This window comes from Pseudopodoces humilis, chromosome 8, assembly GCF_049639895.1.
Source record: "Pseudopodoces humilis isolate 2021_Gansu_Grassland_sample_001 chromosome 8, ASM4963989v1, whole genome shotgun sequence".
Classification (NCBI taxonomy): domain Eukaryota; kingdom Metazoa; phylum Chordata; class Aves; order Passeriformes; family Paridae; genus Pseudopodoces; species Pseudopodoces humilis.
Genome location: NC_142207.1, coordinates 2,036,658 through 2,056,248, shown reverse-complemented (window position 1 = coordinate 2,056,248; position 19,591 = coordinate 2,036,658). Strand labels below are relative to the sequence as shown.

At 44.4% G+C, this 19,591-nt stretch overlaps 1 protein-coding gene across 6 annotated transcripts in view; it reads left to right on the top strand.

Annotated features, from left to right (window-relative positions):
* Nucleotides 1-19,591, top strand: part of MBD5 (methyl-CpG binding domain protein 5) — a 110,032-nt gene that overhangs the window by 76,105 nt on the left and 14,336 nt on the right. For 5 of the 6 annotated variants that reach the window (XM_088058849.1, XM_014249518.2, XM_014249517.2 and 2 more), the window contains 5 exons: nucleotides 3,324-3,426; nucleotides 3,798-3,978; nucleotides 6,154-8,286; nucleotides 16,099-17,067; nucleotides 18,282-18,514. In XM_088058849.1, the coding sequence (XP_087914975.1) occupies nucleotides 3,324-3,426; nucleotides 3,798-3,978; nucleotides 6,154-8,286; nucleotides 16,099-17,067; nucleotides 18,282-18,514 (3,619 nt within the window). The remainder of the gene's footprint in view (nucleotides 1-3,323; nucleotides 3,427-3,797; nucleotides 3,979-6,153; nucleotides 8,287-16,098; nucleotides 17,068-18,281; nucleotides 18,515-19,591) is intronic. The other variant, XM_088058850.1, reaches the window with a different exon arrangement.

Here is a 19,591-nt window from a genome sequence, read left to right as displayed (position 1 = left end):
AGTGCAAGATCGTCTTGGAAGCTGAAGGAGGGTAGATTTAGGTGGGATATTGGGAAGGAATTCCTGGCTGGGAGGGTGGGGTGGAGCTGGGATGGAATTCCCAGAGAAGCTGTGGCTGCTCCTGGATCCCTGGAAGTGTCCAAGGCCAGGTTGGACATTGGGGCTTGGAGCAGCCTGGAATGGTGGGAGGTGTCCCTGGGCAGGGATTGGAACTGGATGAGCTTTAGATCCCTTCCAAGCCAAACCATTCTATGATTTCGTGATTCTTCTCAAAGTAAATTTAAGACATGTTACTACTCAGTAGCTCCAAACCCATTTTTTTATGCCTGTGAAGGTTCTGTGTTCACTATCACTGACGTTCTCCAACTTTTATGGATCCCTCACATTACCCATGTGGGAAAAAACCCCAAGAACATAAACCTAAATCCAAAGTTTTAGGTACTTTATTTGTTTATTTATTTATTTTTCTTAGCTTATTGGAATTTCTTTTTTGCTTCACCCTGGAATGGTCACAAAGAAATGCATTGAAATTGCTATGAAATAAATGTGTTCAGACAAAGAGAGTCTAAATTAAATGTTATTGGAAAAAAGATCATAGTCAGCTTTATAAAATGTGGGGACATTGGGTTTGCATCACACAAACCTATGTGATTATCAGGCAGTTATTTGCTTAAATTTCTTCCACTGTTCTGTGATTAAAATAAGCACTTCTCACAACATTTTGTGTATTACCAGTACAAAAGTCTTTAATGAGCCAGAGCACACTCCAATTTTACACTTAAACTACCAGAAAGGATCAGATGCATTCCAGGATTTCTTGTTTGTGTTCTCCATGAGCAGAATCAAACCCAGCCCATGGCAAAGAGAAACCACCCTGCCCTTGTATTTCTCATTACAGCTCTAATTCACTTACAGATCAATGGGAAAGGAAAAGTTGTGGATTAGGGGTTTTTTTCCCCCAATAATCTCTATATCCAGACATCAGGAAAATAATGCTTTGATATTTTTTGTGTACCTGATGATCTCACCAGCTTTTGAACTTCATTTCCCCCAGCCCTAACAAGTTTACACAGCAGCTTTGGGGAAGCTCATGCTGTTTCTGCCCTCTTCCCAAGTTTTCCAATGTATTTTTTTATTCTTTGGTGAATTTTCTGGTCACTTCTCTGAGATGTTCTGATGAAGCAAAGTATTTTACACTTCTGTTTGGTGCAAGTCACATGTTGGTGGGAGAGGGTGGAAGCCCAATAATCCAATCTCCTGCCTGACATGGAGCATCCACAGGGCTCTGAGGGCAGCTGAATCCTCCAGGATTGAGTTTCCACAACCTCCTCACTGCCCTGCCAGCATGCACAGCATTCATGGAGGCAAGGAAAGGTCACACAGTATTGACTCCACAGCTATCCCAGGGAAAATTAGTGGATATATTAAGATATCTGACATGATTTAAGTGGAATAGATGATCCCAGCTGAATAAAGACTCTCTGTTTGTGCCTCCTTGGAAAGCACGGACGCTTTCCTGTCAGCTGTCAGCAGTTGCTTTGGATTAAATCAAGATTAAATCCATTCATTAACTGCTTTTCATTACCTGGTAGAGGCACTGAGTTGACTCTCGGGGCTTTTCTTAGCAAAACAGAGCCTCTAAGTAGGGCCTAAATCATCCCTGGAAGTGTCCAGGGCCAGGCTGGACGGGGCTGGGAGCAGCCTGGGATAGTGGCAGGGCAGGAAACAGCTGAATTTAAGGTCCTTCCCAACCCAAACCAGTCTGGAATTCCATATTTTTGTGGCAGTTTCTTACAAAGGAAGCTGTGGATCATCCTTTGTGTTACAGAAGCATCAATAACTTTGTGCACACAAAAAAAAGACTGCAGTTACAGCTCTGCCCAGAATCAGTCTGAACAGGGGAAAAAAGGCCCTTTTTAAAATATGGTTGGGTTTTGTGGACAAATGACCAACTGAAGCTGGAATACTGGATCCCACATCCCACAGATTGAGTGGATTGACCTTCCTTTCCACTCACTGATTGTCAGCACGCTCCTTTTTATTCCTGGAGCCTGCAGTGGTTATGTGTGCCCAGGCAAACAGAGCACCAAGGTTATTTAGAATCACTTTTTTCTAAAAATATCCCAGGAAAAGTAGCCTTTTTTAGCCAATGCAAATAAAACAGCATCCTCACTCCAGAGCATATTCCCAGAAATGCCTTTTAACAGGAGATTTAAGGATCACAGAAAGTGTCTGCAGAGATTTTGGGTGTAGACAGGATGGTCCAGAGCAAATGTCAGTCTGGGGTTCTCCCTTGGGAAGCTGTTACATCCAGAGTGGAGTTTGCCTGGGGCTGAGCATGATCAGGACAGGTGGGAACATCCAAAGGGATCAGCCAGGATCCTGCTTTAATTAAAATAAATAAAGAGCAGTTTTCCCCCTGCTCCCCAAGGATTTCAGACAGGAAAGGTTTGACTCCTGACCAGTCACCAGACCTGTACCTTTATTTTTAGATTGCTCTTTCATCTTCCTCACCCTCCAAACTGTCACTGCTACACAGATTCAACCTGAGCACTTCTCCCAAAAATAACTATTTCAGGGAATGCCTGGCAAAGAAATTACTTACTTAAACTGTCAGCAGAACTTTAAATGTCACTTGCAGGTGTTGCTTTAGATGTGACTCGCTTCTCATGCAGGATGAGGTGTTTATGTGTTGGATTCTAAGTACCAAAGTTCATCATAGCTTGAAATTTTGACTCAGGAGTGTTTTTGTGATCCAAACTATTCCACTTGAGCTGTTTTTGTTTGAATTAGGGCTATTTACAGCTGCCATTAATAACCAGTGTCTTATTCCAGATAAACACTTCAGCTGGCCCAGCAATAAAGAGCAATCTGCAAGTTACAGGCTGGGGACACGAGAACTTTTTTTTTTCCATCTTATGAATTAGTGATTTTGCCGTAACAGAGTTCCCAGTGCCCTATTTTGGGATGTGGAGATAATGATTTTCTGGTGGGAGTTGGAGAAATCCGAGTGCAGTTTATCAGGAGCTCGCTGGCCTGGCTCCTTGGTGTAATATTTCTTATTTTCAGTGAGAAGGTCGAAATTTTAGCTGAATGAAACCAAACATTGTGCAACAAAGAGACCCAGCTGCAACAGTTTTGTTTCCTTTCCAAAAATATGTTTGGGATTTTTTTTTCTAAGTATTATCTCAATTCTTGAGTAAAAGCAAGAAGTATTGTGAGAGAAAAAATACGCAATGTGATTTTTACCCACTGTCCTTGTGAGCAGACACAAGTCCTGACCTATCCAAGAGCTCGTATTCATCATTTCTGTTCCTTTGCAGTCCCAGTGGGTCTTTATTATCCTGCTTGGAGCAGGTGAAGACTTACTTGCTGACTGATGGAACGTGCAAGTGTGGCCTAGAATGTCCTCTTGTTCTTCCCAAGGTAAAGCACAGCATCATTTTGGATCTGGGGTCAAGAATATTTATGAGCTCCCCATGCTGGTGACTCAAACTCTGTTCAGATCATCTCTAAAATAAGTGCTGTCCACCCAAAGTTAGACCTTAAAATACAAAATTCAGCTCCCCTCTGCCTTAGCCCCTCTTGGAGAGGATCTGACTCAGTTATTATAAATATATTCATTTTTTTATTTGTTGTTTCCAAACATCCTGTCAAGGAATCTCTTGGGCAGTATAGGAGCAGTCAGCAACAGAGGAAAATTCCTCTATACTCCATATAAAATTCCTAATTTATGTGAATTTGGTGACTTTGCTGCCTGAAGTCATTATTTTAAATGCTGGAATTTTCACTGCCAGGTCTTTAATTTTGATCCTGGAGCTGCTGTGAAGCAGAGAACTGCTGAAGATGTTAAAGCGGACGAAGATGTCACCAAACTATGCATTCACAAAAGGAAAATTATTGCTGTGGCTACACTTCATAAAAGCATGGAAGCACCACATCCTTCACTGGTTCTAACTAGTCCTGGTGGTGGAACAAGTGAGTAAAATGAAGTCATGCAGAATCATGTAATAATCTGATTTTTCCACACATAATTGCTATGCAAAACCACCCCGAAAGTCTGAGTGCAAAAATAAGCAGATTGAAGGAATAAATAAAGGGAGTAATCAGAGATGGAGGTAGATAGAAAATGAGTCTAAAAGCAGGTCAGCCCAGCCTAAGAGCATGATTTTCTTGGAAAAGATATCAGATTGTTCTAGACAAAGAAAATACATTAGCTCTCATCTTTTGGAACTGTAGTAATATGTCTGATATTCTGTCACATGGGAAATTAGAGGAGCAGAATAAAGTGATTATGAAGGGATTAGGATGTGGCTAAGGACTTGGCTAAATGGGAAATTGTATTGTAAAGGAGAATAGACAGCAAGAGGAGATCTCCACTGTCATTTCTCAAGGATTATTTCTGGCCACCAACCTGGATTAGCATTTTAATTATCCCCATCAATAAAAAAAAAAAAGAGGAAATTTGTTGGTGGCTGAAGTTGACAAATATTCTCCAAACAAAAGATCAAAACATTGTAAAACCAGGGGGGCTCCCTGACACCTGGAGCGAAAGCAAAGTTAGCACTGAAACAGCTCCAAACCCAGAAGTTCATCCAAAATCAGGGACTTTGTAAGGATTCAGAATTTTCTGAAGAGAATTTCAGATCCCAGTGGGCAGGACAAAGGAGGGAAGGGGGCTGAGATTTTATTTCTGTACTCTGGTGTTGCAGCTCCTGGGAAAACGCCTGAGAGCTCTCTGCACCCCTCATTGCTGTGAGAACACCTGGCCAACAGCTCTTCCCACTTCAGAGTGGGAAAAATTATAAGAAAACCAAGAAATAATAAATTCTAGATGAGTTCCAGTGCTAAGATGCCCCTGCTGTTCATTATACCGATGTGCCCCTGCATTTTCACATTGCAGTTTAGGATTTAAAACCTTTCTTGGAAATTTTTTTTCAGTGTAATTTTGTTTTTAACTAACAATTTCCCAAGTTTCTGTGCATTTCCCTGCTCAATTTTTTCAGTGAGTAAATTACATTCCTGTTTTCAAAATATTAGCAAACTGAAGGAGATAATTTATATATTTATGTGTTCTTACTTTCTCTGTCGGTCAGAATTTTGTGCACAAGCAAAGAAGAAAATTCCCCAATAAATCCCCTTGTAAGCAAAATTTTTGCACATTTATATGTGACCATTTGCTTATTTCCAGCACTCAAGGTGAGGCCTCTCATAATTATTTTATTTTGCAGTTCAGCCTTTAGTTTTATCACCTAAATGAGACTTTTGTTGTATTTTGGGGCAAGGGAAATGTTTGTTTCTCTCACGTTGGAGTAAACAGGATGAGGGCAGGATTGTCAGTGCCATCTGACCATCCTTTCCATGAAGGAGTAGAGGAATTTGAAGGCACCTCTGAGTTCATTTGAACACAGAATTTTTAGCTCCCAATTCCAGTTGAATTTTGCACATCCAGAGGCTGCATGCCAAGCTCTCCAAGCTGAATTGCAAATTCCCAGAGCAGCAAAACTGGCAGAAAGTCCCCCAGACTTGGAGCTGTTTGTGCTTCTAGTCTGGAAGTAAAACATTGGAAAAAAACCTTTTTAAATAAAGATGGAAAGTGGCCTTGTGTTTGTTGGAAGGTGTAGCCTCAAAAGCGGGATTTACAGGGAATTTTTCCATCATGTGCAAATATCCCCAAGGCTTTTATCCTGACAACAAACAGAAAGCATTCAGGATCCCTCAGCAGGGATAACATTTGGGACAGGACCTTTTCTGTGGGATTTGAGTCTCAATCCTGGACGGGCTGTGTTCCTCCTGTCCTCAATAGATGGTGCCAGAGGCTCCTTTTCCCTGCCACAGCCATCCCGCTCCTCCTGCCGAGGTGGGAGGATGCTGGAGATGCAGGAGGCTGGAGGGGGTGGCTGGAAAAGGCAGAAGGGAAGGGAAAGAGGTTTAAAATTGTCCATATTCCTATGGGATGTGGAATTACAACTGTGTTGCTGGGGACAGGCACGGTTCCAGCAGCCGCTCAGTGATTGAGGGTTTATTTCTGCTGAAGCAAAAGTTTAGCCAAAGGCTCCCTGAGCTTTTTGGGAATATTTTCACCCTCAGTAGCTTTGCCCTGAAACGTGGGACACTGGATTTCCAGTAACTGCCGTGTGTTTCCCATCCCAGGTGCAACGCCAGTAGTTCCCACTCGAGCAGCAACCCCAAGGTCGATGAGGAATAAATCTCATGAAGGAATTACAAATTCTGTGATGCCGGAATGTAAGACTCCTTTCAAGTTGATGATGGGGGCATCTAATGCCATGGGTAGGCTTTATGTGCAAGAAATGGCTGGAAGCCAGCAAGCAGAGCTCCATCCTGCCTATCCCAGGCAGAGATTGGGGAGCAATGAACTGGGGCAGAAGTCTCCGTACCGTGGCAGTCACGGGGGGATGCCCAGCCCGGCGTCCTCGGGATCGCAGATCTACGGGGACGGCTCCATCTCCCCCAGGACTGACCCGCTCGGAAGCCCCGACGTCTTCACGAGGAACAATCCCGGTTTTCATGGAGCACCCAACTCCAGTCCTATCCACATGACCAGGACGCCTCTGTCCCCGCCGTCAGTCATGCTCCACAGCTCTCCCATACAGTCATCCTGTGCAATGGCTGGAAGGACTAATATACCTCTTTCCCCCACCCTGACCACCAAGAGCCCGGTCATGAAAAAACCCCTGTGTAACTTTTCAGCCGGTATGGAAATACCACGAGCAATGTTCCACCATAAACCCCCCCAAGGCCCACCCCCACCTCCTCCACCGCCTTCTTGCGCTCTTCAGAAAAAGCCATTAACATCCGAGAAGGATCCGCTTGGCATACTGGACCCGATTCCCAGCAAACCCGTGAACCAGAACCCCGTGATCATGAACCCCACCACTTTCCACTCGAGTGTCCACTCTCAGGTACCCGTGATGAATGTAAGCATGCCCCCCGCCGTGGTGCCCCTGCCCAGCAACCTGCCCCTGCCCACCGTCAAACCCGCCCACGTGAACCATGGCGCTCACGTCCAAAGGGTTCAGCACTCGGCTTCGACGTCCCTGTCGCCGTCGCCGGTGACGTCCCCCGTTCACATGATGGCGGCCGGCATCGGGAGGATCGAGGCTTCTCCCCAAAGATCGCGTTCTTCTTCCACCTCGTCCGATCACGGAAACTTCCTGCTGCCTCCAGTAGGGCCACAGTCATCCTGTAGTGGTATCAAAGTCCCTCCCAGGTCCCCGAGGTCAACCATAGGGTCACCGAGGCCATCCATGCCATCCAGCCCTTCCACCAAGCACGATGGACTTAATCAATACAAGGACATACCTAACCCATTAATTGCTGGAATGAGTAATGTATTAAATCCTCCAAACAATGCAGTTTTTCCCGCTGCATCGGCTGGAAGCGGTTCCTTGAAGAGTCAGCCTGGTTTGCTGGGAATGCCTTTAAATCAGATCTTGAACCAGCACAACGCTGCCTCTTTTCCAGCAAGCAGTTTACTCTCAGCAGCAGCCAAAGCACAGCTAGCAAATCAAAATAAACTTGCTGGTAACAACAATAACAGCAGTAGCAATTCTGGACCTGTTGCCAGCGGCGGCAGCACCGAAGGACACAGCACTTTAAATCCCATGTTCCCTCCTGCTGCCAACGTGCTCCTCCCCACCACGGAAGGGCAGAGCGGCCGGGCAGCACTGAGAGATAAATTGATGTCTCAGCAAAAGGATCCTCTGAGGAAAAGGAAGCAGCCGACCACCACGGTGCTGAGCTTGCTGAGACAGTCTCAGTTGGACAGCTCCGGGGTTCCCAAAGCTGGGTCTGATTTGATAAGAAAGCCAAGTCAAAGCTCCTTCCCCGTCAGCTCCATGTCGCAGCTCCTGCAGTCCATGAGTTGTCAGAGCTCCCACGGGAGCAGCAATAGTTCCTCGGGCTGCGGGAGCTCCAGCAGCGCCCTGCCCTGCCCTGGCACCCAGCTGCACCTGCCAGAGCCCGCGCTGGGCCCCCCCGGCGTCGTGGCCCCGCTGGCCCCGGGGCTGCCCCTGCGTGGGGAGGGGCTGCCCTGCCCCAACCCCAACCCCGGCTTCGGCGCCGGCCCGGCCCCCTCCAACCACCTGGCGGGGCTCCTCAACCAGATGCAGGCCAGCGGGAGCTGCGGGATGCTCCCCCAGGCAGGAATGGCCTTAGGGAACTCCTTACATCCCAACCCTGCTCAGGCCAGGCTCCAGGCACCCTCCGCGCCAGCGATCCCCAACAGCATCGCCAGCAGCTGTAATCAAACCAGTCCTGAAGCAGGTACGTGGCCTCCCGAGGGGATTCTCCCAGGTTTCCATCCTTGGAAATCACTGATGGCTGGTTGTAAATGTTCCTTGTTAAATTTGGGTTGATCCCGGTGAAAAGGCACATACTCAAAGATAAAACAGAAAGGAAAAAAACAAAACAAAACCAGTGGTAAATTAAAACATATCTCCCTTTTTCTGGACAAAACCATCCTGGCCTGCTTCCTGTGACAGCTCTTGCTTCTGCTGACTTCCACACGCTCTCCATGAATAAAATCCATTCACTTCTGGACATTCCCACACCTCTGTTGTCTCTTCTCCAAATAAATTGGAGTTTTTTTGCAGCCTGCCCTGCTCCGAGCCCACAAGGTCGTGGCTCACCTGGCAGTGTGTGTCCAGGTGATCCATGAGTTCTTTCCTGCTGGAATTAGAGGTGGTGTCAGAGATTGGAGCAGCTCCTGCGAGTACCAAAATGTACAAAATAAACCTTTTCAGGGCCAGCAGGAGGGAATGGCAAGCCTGTGTTTGCTTTTATTGAGGTAATTTTACTAAGGTGGTGATTAAGTGGTTGAATAAACACTTGGAGGAGTGTAGGGAGAGATTTCCTGGTTTGTTCATCGGGGAAGATTTGGAGAGGAAATGGGTTTGCTGCTGTTATCGTCTCTGGGGGGTTTAAAGAAAGGAATCAGCTCAAAAATGTGAATTTTATTGACTATTACTGGTTGAACAAAGTATTAGAAGATGGTAGTGGTGCAAATATGTGAATCAGAATGAAAACTCAGGACTCACCTGAGTGTTCAAGTGACCTCTCATTAACCCAGGCAAGAACCTGCTCTGCATTCCTCAACTTCCTCCTTTAAAATGGAATTATAGAAAAGCTGAATTATAGACAAATAATGGTCATGGCTTCTGATGACTTTTAAGGGTTTCTCCCCATCCCTGGGATAAAAAGGTTTATTTATTTTGGCCTGGAGTGGTCACAAGAAGCAGCTCTCAGTCCTTGTGTGGCTCTTTGGCCTTGTCATGCTGACCCCAGGGGCATTTCCTGATGCAGCTTCTGAGACTTTGCCCTCTCTGTGCGCAGAACAAAGGTCTGGGATTGCCTTGGGAATTCACTTCCCTGTCCCACTGAGCCCAGGACACAATCCCTGGGGCAGGAACCCCTTGGTTCCCACCTTGCCTGGGGTTCCCACCACTCCCAAAGGCTCCCGTGGTGTTCCTGGGTTAATCAGAGCCCGGGATTGTAATTCCACTCAGCTCCAAGCTGAATTTCCCCCCCAAAAATACAAATGCAACAGAACAAATGAGCCAAAGCCCTGAAGGAAGGTTCCAGCATCAACAGCCAGCTGGGTTCTCATCCCTGTGGGAGCAGGAATAGGGACATCACCCCATCTGGGGGCTCCTCCTGGCACTGCCACCCTCAGGGGATGCCTCAGAGGTTTGGAACCATCACAAAGCCTCAAGTGACACCTTTTTCCTTAAAGGAAATTCCTAAAAAGGGAATTCCATGTAGGCAAAGGCTGGAAAGTTGGGAAGTGTTCCATTCTCTGCTGCTGAAGTTGGTATTTTTATTTTTTTTAACCTGGTGCTTGCAGGATAAAAAACAGCCTGCATTGAATTATTTCTTGAATATCCATGATAAAGCCTGGAGAATGTTTTTTTTCTCATGTTTGTGTTATTCCCTAAAACCTTCAGTGAGCCTTTTCCTGAGGCCTCCCAGCAGCACAGGGTTCAGGGGTGAGGTTTAATCCAGAGAGGGGAATTCTGTTGGATTTCCAGGAGAATGGGAATGTTCTTTCCATGAAACTCACGTGAAATGTTGAGTGTTTTGTGTTAATAATAATTATTTTTAAAATAAAAGTGAGTTCCCAGCCTGTATCCAGCTCTGTAACAAAACTGGGAAGAGGAATTTTGGGAATTCTCCTCTGTTAGTTTTGGGGATGGAGCTGGTGAAAGCCCCTGTACACTGAATTTTCAAGAGCAGTTCAGCTGAGGAAGATGTCTAAAGGAACATTCATATTTCGCGTTCATATTTCAGTTTGTGGCTTGTTTTTTCCCTTTGTTTTGAAGGATTTTAATTGCTAAATCTGTTTTCTGTGTCTGTGCCAGCAATTCAGAACAGCTACTCCTCAGAAATAGCTCCTGAGAGAAAAAATCTTGTGAATCCCCACAATTAGCTGGTTATTGCCTAAGCTTTTAATTATATTTTAACCACATGGACCAAGTTTTGTTATTCCAGCTCTTGTTTTTTTATTCCACAGATCATATCTTTAGTTCCCAGGTATTTTTCAGGGTGTGTGTGGTGGAATTTGTTCTTTTTGTAGGATGGAACTGCATCTCTGGGTGATGGATTTGATTGTTGGTTTTTATTTATCTACCTTTCTCCTGCTGTTAATATGTAACAGGGTAAAAAAATAAATCTGTGTTTGAGTGTTGAACATTCAACATCCAAATCCTGCTAAGAAAGCAACATCCATAAATAATGGGATGGATGGAAATGAGTGAAAATATTTGGGAATAAAAGCTCTGGCCTGCTGATAAGGGAAATTAAGGGAACCTCAATAACCACAACAAATAAAGGTGATCAGTGGTCTCAATGTAATAAATTATAATTTATAATTAGCATTATAAAATAGGAGAAACTTTGCGTCTAGAAGTTAAGAAGTGACAAAAAATTGGCAGATTTGGCAAAAAAAGGCTGTAATTCCTTCCCTGGAAGTGGAATTTTTCCTGGTGAAATGCACAGAATAGGAATTGTAAAATATAATTAAACAGGGAGGAGCAGAACACCAATCACTGAGAGTGAGGAGAGGACTTTGTTTTAATACAGCCAAGAAAATTGAAGAATTCATTTTAATACAGGCAAGAAAATTGGGAATGGAACATGGCATTGGAAAACAGAACCCCCAGAAGAAGGGGTTTAGGAGGCTTTGATTTGATCACCTCAGTGCAAACTCTTGAAAACACAAATTAAACCAAACAAGTCTGGATTTGCTTCCCAAAATTACTTTATATATCCTAAAATTACAAAATCAGAAGAACTTTTGGACTCCAGGGTCTGAAGAGCATCTGACAACTTTTTGGGACTCGTTGTGTCCAAGAAAAAATTTATTCTAAAACTGGAATCACCCCTAGAACCTTCTCTTCTAATTATATAACAAATTTAAATATCCCATTGATTCAGGGTTCATAGAAACATCCCTGCTTGGGAGAGATTATAAGGAATCTTATCACTAATTAATTATAATATGATAATTAATAATATATATTATATATATAATTAATTGTAATCTTAAAATTAATTCTAATCGATAATAAGCTGTTACTTAAATTTCCAGCTTATTTTTCCCATTCTTATTTCTAAATAATAACTTATTTTCCCTTGATATTATTTTGAGGAGTGGAAAGTGTTTTTTTTTCTATTCAGGTAAGAGCTGTGAAGAATAAGGAAAATGTTCAGTGCTTGCATGGACACAGCTTGGGGTTTTCTGGTGTTGTTTTACCTCTTAAAATTTGAATTTGTCTACAACTGACAATCTTTCAGTTAACCAGGCCCTTACTCTGTTGGTGTTTTAACTGCCATGCAATTTTCTAGGATTTTATATTGATAAAAGCCAGGGAGTTTGTAAAAAATAATAGCAAATTAATGTAGAAAGATGAGTCTTATTAAAGATATTATTATGGAGAAAAACTGAATTAATTCTATGGGATTTCCCACACATTTTTAGCTCTTACCATCTGAAAATGGAACCGGTGGGCAGCTCCAGCTCTTGCTAGAGGGAGGAGTGGGGATTACTGGAAGAAATAATGCTTTTTATTGAATTTTTAGCTTCCCAAATTCGCAGTTTTCCTTCATTTGCAATGCATCTGCCACAGCTGCGGGTGGGGAGAGACGAGAGCTGAGTGGGAAAATCCCAAATTCCTGCTCCTGCACTCGTGTGCTGTTGTCCTGACAGTTTTCTACTCAAGCACTGCTCTGCTTTCTGCTGGCAGCTGAGCACATCACAACACTTCCCTCCAAGTCATTTTCAACCCAGCAGTGCTGGGAAAGCGCAGAAATCACAGGAGATGAGCCAAGACCAAAATTCAGACAGGTATTAAATTCTAAAAATTAAATTTTAAAAAAGCCTAGGTTTTTTTTTAAATTTTAAAAAGCCTAATTTTATGGACTTCTGTTGTCCTGTAAATAGAGAGGTTTTTGCCCTTCCCCCAAAATTTTAGGGGCCAAGATTTCAGCTTTGTTGTAAATGAAAAAAAAAAAACCCCTGTGATCATGGGGTGCACAGGAATTCCAGGCAGGCAGGTGAATATTTCCCAGCAGAGCACATTCCATGGGCACAGAGTGCTGCACACAAGGGCAGTTGAGGATTTGAACTGGTTCTGATGGGGATATTTTATTTATTGGCCCATTTTGGGTGATTTCTGTGCTGTCTCAGGGCACTGCAGGATCTCGATAAGGAGAGCGAGCAACAGCAGTTTGTGCTTAACTGCTGAATTATGGTTTCTTTGGAACTGGAAGCAGTGTAATAAAGGAGATATCAGATAAAGATCTTAAATGTTTTCCATTTCAGAAAGAAAAGGGGGAATGTAATGGTCAAAATGTGTAATTCCTGGTTCCAAGTGTGCAGGTAAGGGATGGAATAGGGAGTTACAGCGAGAACTCATTGTCTGGGATCGTGAAAAGGACTCTGAGGTTGTGTTTTCCTTCAGCAATTTCACTGGGAAGTGAAGGCTCTGGAAATCATTAATTGAACAATCTCCCCTCTAACGCAAGCTCGGAGGTTTTATCTCTAATTTGCAATTAATTCCAATTTCACCCCGGTGTGGCAGCAGCTCCGGGAGACCTCGGGCGTGGCTGGGTGACCCCGTGGTGGCCGAGGTGCCACAACCCCTTGGAGCTGTGGTAGTAATTAAAATCTCAGAGTGATCTTCTCACACCCTCCTGATCTCAGGGTCAGCTCTCTCCACTGACACTGGGGTTTTGGGGAGGATCCTGCAGATTTCTTCTGCCTCAGAGAGGATGGAGATGGTGAGAGTTGAGTGAGGAGTTCCTTGAATGACCAAGGAGAGAAACAGGAGATGCCAACAAGGGTTTCCAAGGCTTGAACGGTTCGAAATTAGAAAAGCAGCCAGGAAAATATCCAGTGTAAACAAAGCTGGCTGTGGTTTTAGGGGATGTGCAGAGATGATTTACAAGGACCTGGAGGGACAGGACACAGGGAATGGCTTCCCACTGGCAGAGGGCAGGGATGGGGGGGATTTGGGGAAGGAATTCCTGGCTGGGATGGAATTCCCAGAGCAGCTGTGGCTGCCCCTGGATCTCTGGGAGTGTCCAAGGCCAGGTTGGAGCACCTGGGGCAGTGGGAGGTGTCCCTGCCATGGCAGGGGTGGGATGGATGAATTTTAGGTCCCTTCCAACCCAAACCAGTCTGGGATTCTCTGAAAAGCAAGAACTGAAAAAATGAAATTTATGCAGTTTATTTGTGCCCTGTTCTAAAAAGTGTTTCAGGTGTCAATGGCTAATGAGCAAGTTGTGCATTTTCACTTTTCCCAGTGCTTCACACACCTGTTTTAGTGACTATTTTTTCCCCACAATTTCCAGCACTGTGTTTTTTGAGACTGTTTAAATCCTGGGATGTGTAATGGAGAGTTTCTCACAGGGAAAAAGAGTTGCAAAATAGCACTTGAAATATTCTTTTCTAATTAATCCACTTTAAGTGCAATCCTTTTGGAAAACACATCTGTGGTTAGGAAGAACAGTTCTGAGATATTAATGACAAATATCTTCCACTCTGATTTCTTTATTTTAAGTGAATCTTCTTGAACACAAACTGATTCCATCATACCCATTTATTTTATTGTCCTTGCTTAAGAACACCTGTCGAGCAATGCTTTAAAAAAACAACACAGCTAAAATCCACACAGGAAAATGAACCTGCTCTGAAAAGAAAATAGAGTTAAAGATGATTATAAATACAATCAGTAATAACTTTAGAAATTTAAATGCTATTTATTTGCTCCCAAAACATTCCTTTGGCCCTCTAAGACAACATCAGATGTGCATTTTCTGCATTCTGGGTATTTCTTCTTTTCACTTTTCACTTTTTTCTTTTCACTTTTTTTCACATTGCAAAGAGTTCATTTTTCTCAACAAGTGGCACAAGGGCCTTTGGCAGAGTCTGTGGCTGCAGGAGCTGGGGTTGGCCTGGGATTTTATGGTTTTTAGTCTGATTCCTTCATCTTTTTTCATTCTGATTATTAAGGACTGTTGTTTACTGAGCTCACACATGCTTGGGTTCCCTGGATCCAAAATTCTACATTTTTGTGGGACTGGGAATTAGAGTCAAGATTCCCTTTTGGTGTTCAACTCCTTTGTATTTCTCATCCAGAACCTCCCAGATCCTCTTCCATGGGGCCATTTACCTGGGCAGAATGGAAAACAGGAGCAGGAATAAATTGCAAACAGAGATGAGGTCCACTGGAAAATACCCAAAGTCAATTTGATATTCAGGAGATTTCTCTAGAATAATTTCCTCATGCCTGAAATAAAAATCTCTCCATGTGTTCCTTAACACGTCCAAGGGGGAATGGTACAGCTGATTCTTCCATTGGGAATTTCTTAAATTTGCAGGTTGCTCTTTGGGACTTTTCATCATTTTTAAATCCTTGCGGCATTAGTTCCAAATACTGATTTTATATCTAAAAACAAATAAATGAAATTTGTTTCTTGTGGACAAGAAGGTTTTTGAGCCACTCACCCAGAGCAGGATTTCCTCTGCTCTGCAATTGCACTTTGCTCTCACCTCACCTTTGGTTCCCTTATTATTTAATTTCTGCTGTGAAACGTGACAGTGGCACTGAGAGAGAGGGGTGAGATTTGTTCTCTTGAGTTCAGGGCAGTGCAAAGTGTCCTGTGCTCATTTTGTACCTTTTGGCGTTGTCACAACATTACAGCACTTTAAAAATGTCATTTTGGTTAAACCTGATGTAATGGTTTGGCTCAGTTCTTATCAAATCCCTCTTTAAAGAGTATTTGTTCAGAAAAATGGGAATTGGTATTTGTGATCATTGATGCCTTTCAGTCCCTCATCCTAAGAGCTGTGTGAGTGACCACTGTCAATTCAAAACTGCCTTAAGTAAAAAAATAATAATCATTTATATTTCAGCTTTGCTAAAGGGGTATAAAGATACCCAAATAAACATTTCTTCTCTTTCTTTGTAGCCTTCTCATGGTAAATTCACCCAGTTGCCCTTTCTCTTCCTCCCAAGTGATGGATTTTAGACCACCCCAATTTTTCCTTTACACATTGTGAATTCCTCCTGACCTGGGACAGTCTCATCATACCATGTATTTTTTTTCCATTCAGGACTCTAAAACAATGCCTTAGATAATAATCTAAAATCCAAAACCCCGTGAATGAATTAGAACTGGAAGTGGATCTTGGACTGAGTCTTTCACCCAACATCATTCCTGTGATCCTTCTTCCTGGTCGTTCATTCCAGCCTGGTCCATGACTTTATTAAGTCATGGTTGGTTTTGGGTTTATGCTGTTGAAAATTTGTGATTAAATGTGAATTAAATGCTGCTATAACCCCTCTCCAAGAACAAGGGAAGTACAAGTGCACAATACCAATGGGGTGTGGCAGAGCATCTGCAGCATCTCATGGCAGATCCATTCCTGTTTTTCAAGCATTCCAGTCTGGATTCCCCAGCTCCTTTTCGTGGTGCTGGGTGGTTCTGTGTGCCCTGGAGGTGTTTCCCAGCAGGCAGCACACTGTGAATATTCTGTTAATATCTCTGTTAATATTCCTGCCTTTCCCATTCCAGGGGGTTTGGGCCCGTCGTCCTCGATAGCCATCGCTGGCACCAGCCAAGCTGCCATCACCAAGACCACGTCTGTGCTCCAGGACGGTGTCATTGTCACCACTGCAGCTGGGACCCCTCTGCAGCAGGGCCAGCTGCCCATGGGGGGCGAGTTCCCCTTCGCTGGCCACGAACACTCGCTCCACTTCCCGCAGAACAGCTCTTCAAACAACAATCTGCCACATCCTCTGAATCAAAACCTCCTCAACTCCCTGCCTCTCTCTCTGCCGGTGAATCAGCAACATCTCCTAAACCAGAATCTCCTAAACATCCTCCAGCCTTCAGCAGGAGAAGGCAAGTCTGAGGTCAACCTCAACCCTTTAGGTTTTCTGAACCCGAATGTCAGCGCCGCTTTAGCGTTCCTGTCCGGCGACGTGGACGGGCAGGTTCTGCAGCCCGTGCACTTCCAGCTGCTGGCAGCCCTGCTCCAGAACCAGGCCCAGGCAGCTGCCATGCTCCCCGTGCCATCCTTCAACGTGACCATCTCTGACCTGCTGCAGCAGCAGAGCACCCCCGCGCCCCCCGAGCCCCTGCCCGACGGCAGCAGGGTGGAGAACCTCCTGTCCAACCCCATCCCCGGCTTCCCAGGCACCGAGCCCGCTCCCAGCCCTCTGCTGCTGCCCGCTGCCTCCGGGGCCTCTGCGCTCATGGCCCTGAACCCGCAGCTGGTGGGGGGCGTCCTGAGCTCGGGCAGCCACCCCGAGGTGGCCATAGCCACGTCCTCGCAGGCCACCACCACCACCAGCACCACGTCGTCGGCGGTGGCCGCGCTGTCGGTGTCGGCGCTGGCCGGGGGCACGGCCGTGGTGTCCATGGCAGAAACCCTCCTGAACATCTCCAGCGCTGCCGGGAGCGCGCCGGGGCCCGCCAAGCTCAGCAACAACTCCGTGGTGCCGCAGCTCCTGAACCCTCTCCTGGGGACGGGCCTGCTTGGTAAGTGCAGCTGTTGGGAAAAATCAAACACGAGCACGTTCGAGGAGGGAGGATTTCAGATTTGGGTTTTTAATCTGTAAAAATTCCGCTTTTTCTTTTTTTTCTTTGTGTTGTTGTTGCGGCTTGTTTGTTGAGGAAATGTAATTGTTCTTGTAAGAAATTCAAATCACTTTCTACTTTTATTCCTTAATGTTTAGGATTGAGCTTGGAAATTATTAATTCTGCCACCTAGGCGTACTAAATCCACCTGAAAATTGTGTGAGCAATTGGATTTATTTCATTGTTCAAGGAGTAGCAGCTCAGGGGCATCCCTGGGTCATCTGTGAGTGCCTGTGGCAGCACAGGGTTAGTGGGAATAGCTGTGCTGGAAATGTCAAACAGCCAAAATATCCCAAAAAAAATGATGAAAAACCCCTTAAATACAAAGTTTTTCCCTCTTGATGATTTTTCAGTTATTTTTACCAAAATCATATAATAGAGTAGGTATTCCTCTGCTTGTAATCTACTCATGGAGGGAATTAAATAATAATTAAATAATAAGGGAATTAAATAATAGCTCATCCCCACCTAAATGACTACAGTGAACTCCACCTACTTGGCATTTTCCACACAAAATATATCTAACAGTGACTTCTCAAATGGAAATTTTAAGGAAAACACAAGATTTTAATTTTAAAAAAGAAACAGACTAGAAAATTGATGTATTTTAAGCTTTATTATTTCATAAAGTCAGGTTTGACAGTGGATTTATTTATTTTAAAAGCTAAAACATTTATGTAAAGTGAAATTTTTCTGTAATAGAAAAACCTTAATTCAACTTTTACTCTAGAATGTAAAAAAAGAGTTGTTCAGAATGTTGTGTGACGTGGCTGAGCCAAAAAGCCTTTTCTCCTTCACAGTTGGTGGAAAACTCGTCTTGTTTGGAGTTGAAATGATTGTCTCTTCCTCTCTCTCCCCTCCTCACCACCCCAGCACTGTTTGAGATTCCAAGGCCTGGAATTCCACAGAAGCTCCTCCTGCCTCCATCCCTGGCTGTTCCAGGTATCCTGTCAGGAGAGGCCACACGAAACACCCGAGAGTGGAGAAATGAGGAGCAGAAGAGCCCCATTCCTAAGAGGATGGAGGGGAGCAGGGTTGTTTTCCAGAGTTTCCTTGGCAGTCAGTGAGATTGGCAGGGGATTGCTGAGTGGTGTTTGCCTGTGCTTGCCTTGCAGGGGAAATGTCATCTCTGAACACTACTCTGAACAACCATCAGCTCAGCCATCTCCAGTCACTCCTCAACAACAATCAGATGTTTCCTTCAAATCAGCAGCAGCAGCAGCAGCAGCAGCAGCAGCAGCACCTTCTCCAGGGCTACCAGAACGTGCAGGGCTTTCAAGGCCAGCCCCAAATTCCTGGCCCAGCCAACAACCCAAACCCCATGGCGTGTCTGTTCCAGAATTTCCAGGTAGAAAAAAAAAATTCAATCAATATTCAAGCAAGTGTGCAGCTCTCAGGAGGTAAAATTCCATCCTCCAGAGTCTGGGGTTTCTTTGCTGATTAAGACAATTTAATTTCTGTAATTACATGTATACTGTATACAATACATTCTTTCAGTAGCTGATGGATTTTGAAAACCAGGAACATTTGTTATTGAAATTTTATCCTTTTCTCCTTAGGAACTGGGTTTAGGTGCTTTGGAAAGAATTATACTGAATATGTTGAAAAAAAGTTCCTCTATATGCTGACAATCGCTATAGAGTGTTAACAAAACTCTTTTCCATCCCACAGAAATGATCCTAAATTCTCATTTAGCTTATTCTGATTATTCAGCAGTGAGAAATAAATACTGATAGCACTTTGCAGTAATTAGAAACTTAATAAGTTGTTATAAGCACCAGTCCTCTCGTATTCCCACTGAAATGGGATGGAAGAGCTGTGATGGGGACTGTGCAGCCTGGGAAAACAGGGATTGGAGTGAATAAACAATGGCAACCTGGGAAAAAATGAGACTTCCCTGTTCTCCAGATAACACAATTATTCCTCATACAGGTTGGGTATCAACAGAGCAAAAATAGTGACAAACCCAGGGTGCAGGAAGGGATTTGTTGTTCCTCAGTATCGCTGCAGAAGTGCAGGTGTGAGGAGAGGAGTGCAGAGGGGGCCAGGCAGAGCTTTCACCCTTCCAGGAGGAAAAAGGAGATGTGGAGAAGCTTCCCTGGAAAATCTCTGCCTGTTCCCTCTCTTGTAGGAATTTTGGTCACTTTAGCCCAGTATTTTTTTGTGTTGTATTCCCAGTTATAGAAACAGCCACAGTCAGTTGTTAAAGGGCTTTTGGAATATTTTCCCTGTGTTTTTTACAGTTTTTGTTGGAGTGCTCTTGTTGACATCGTGTTCCCTGGCTGTGGGTGTGACAAGGAATAGGAAAAGCTCAGGTGGTTGGATCTGGAGGTGCCAGTTAGCTGAGGCAGGGCCTGGCTGAGAGCACAGGGATGTGGGATACTGGGGACTGGAGTCCGTGAGATCCCATGGGAAAGGCACACAG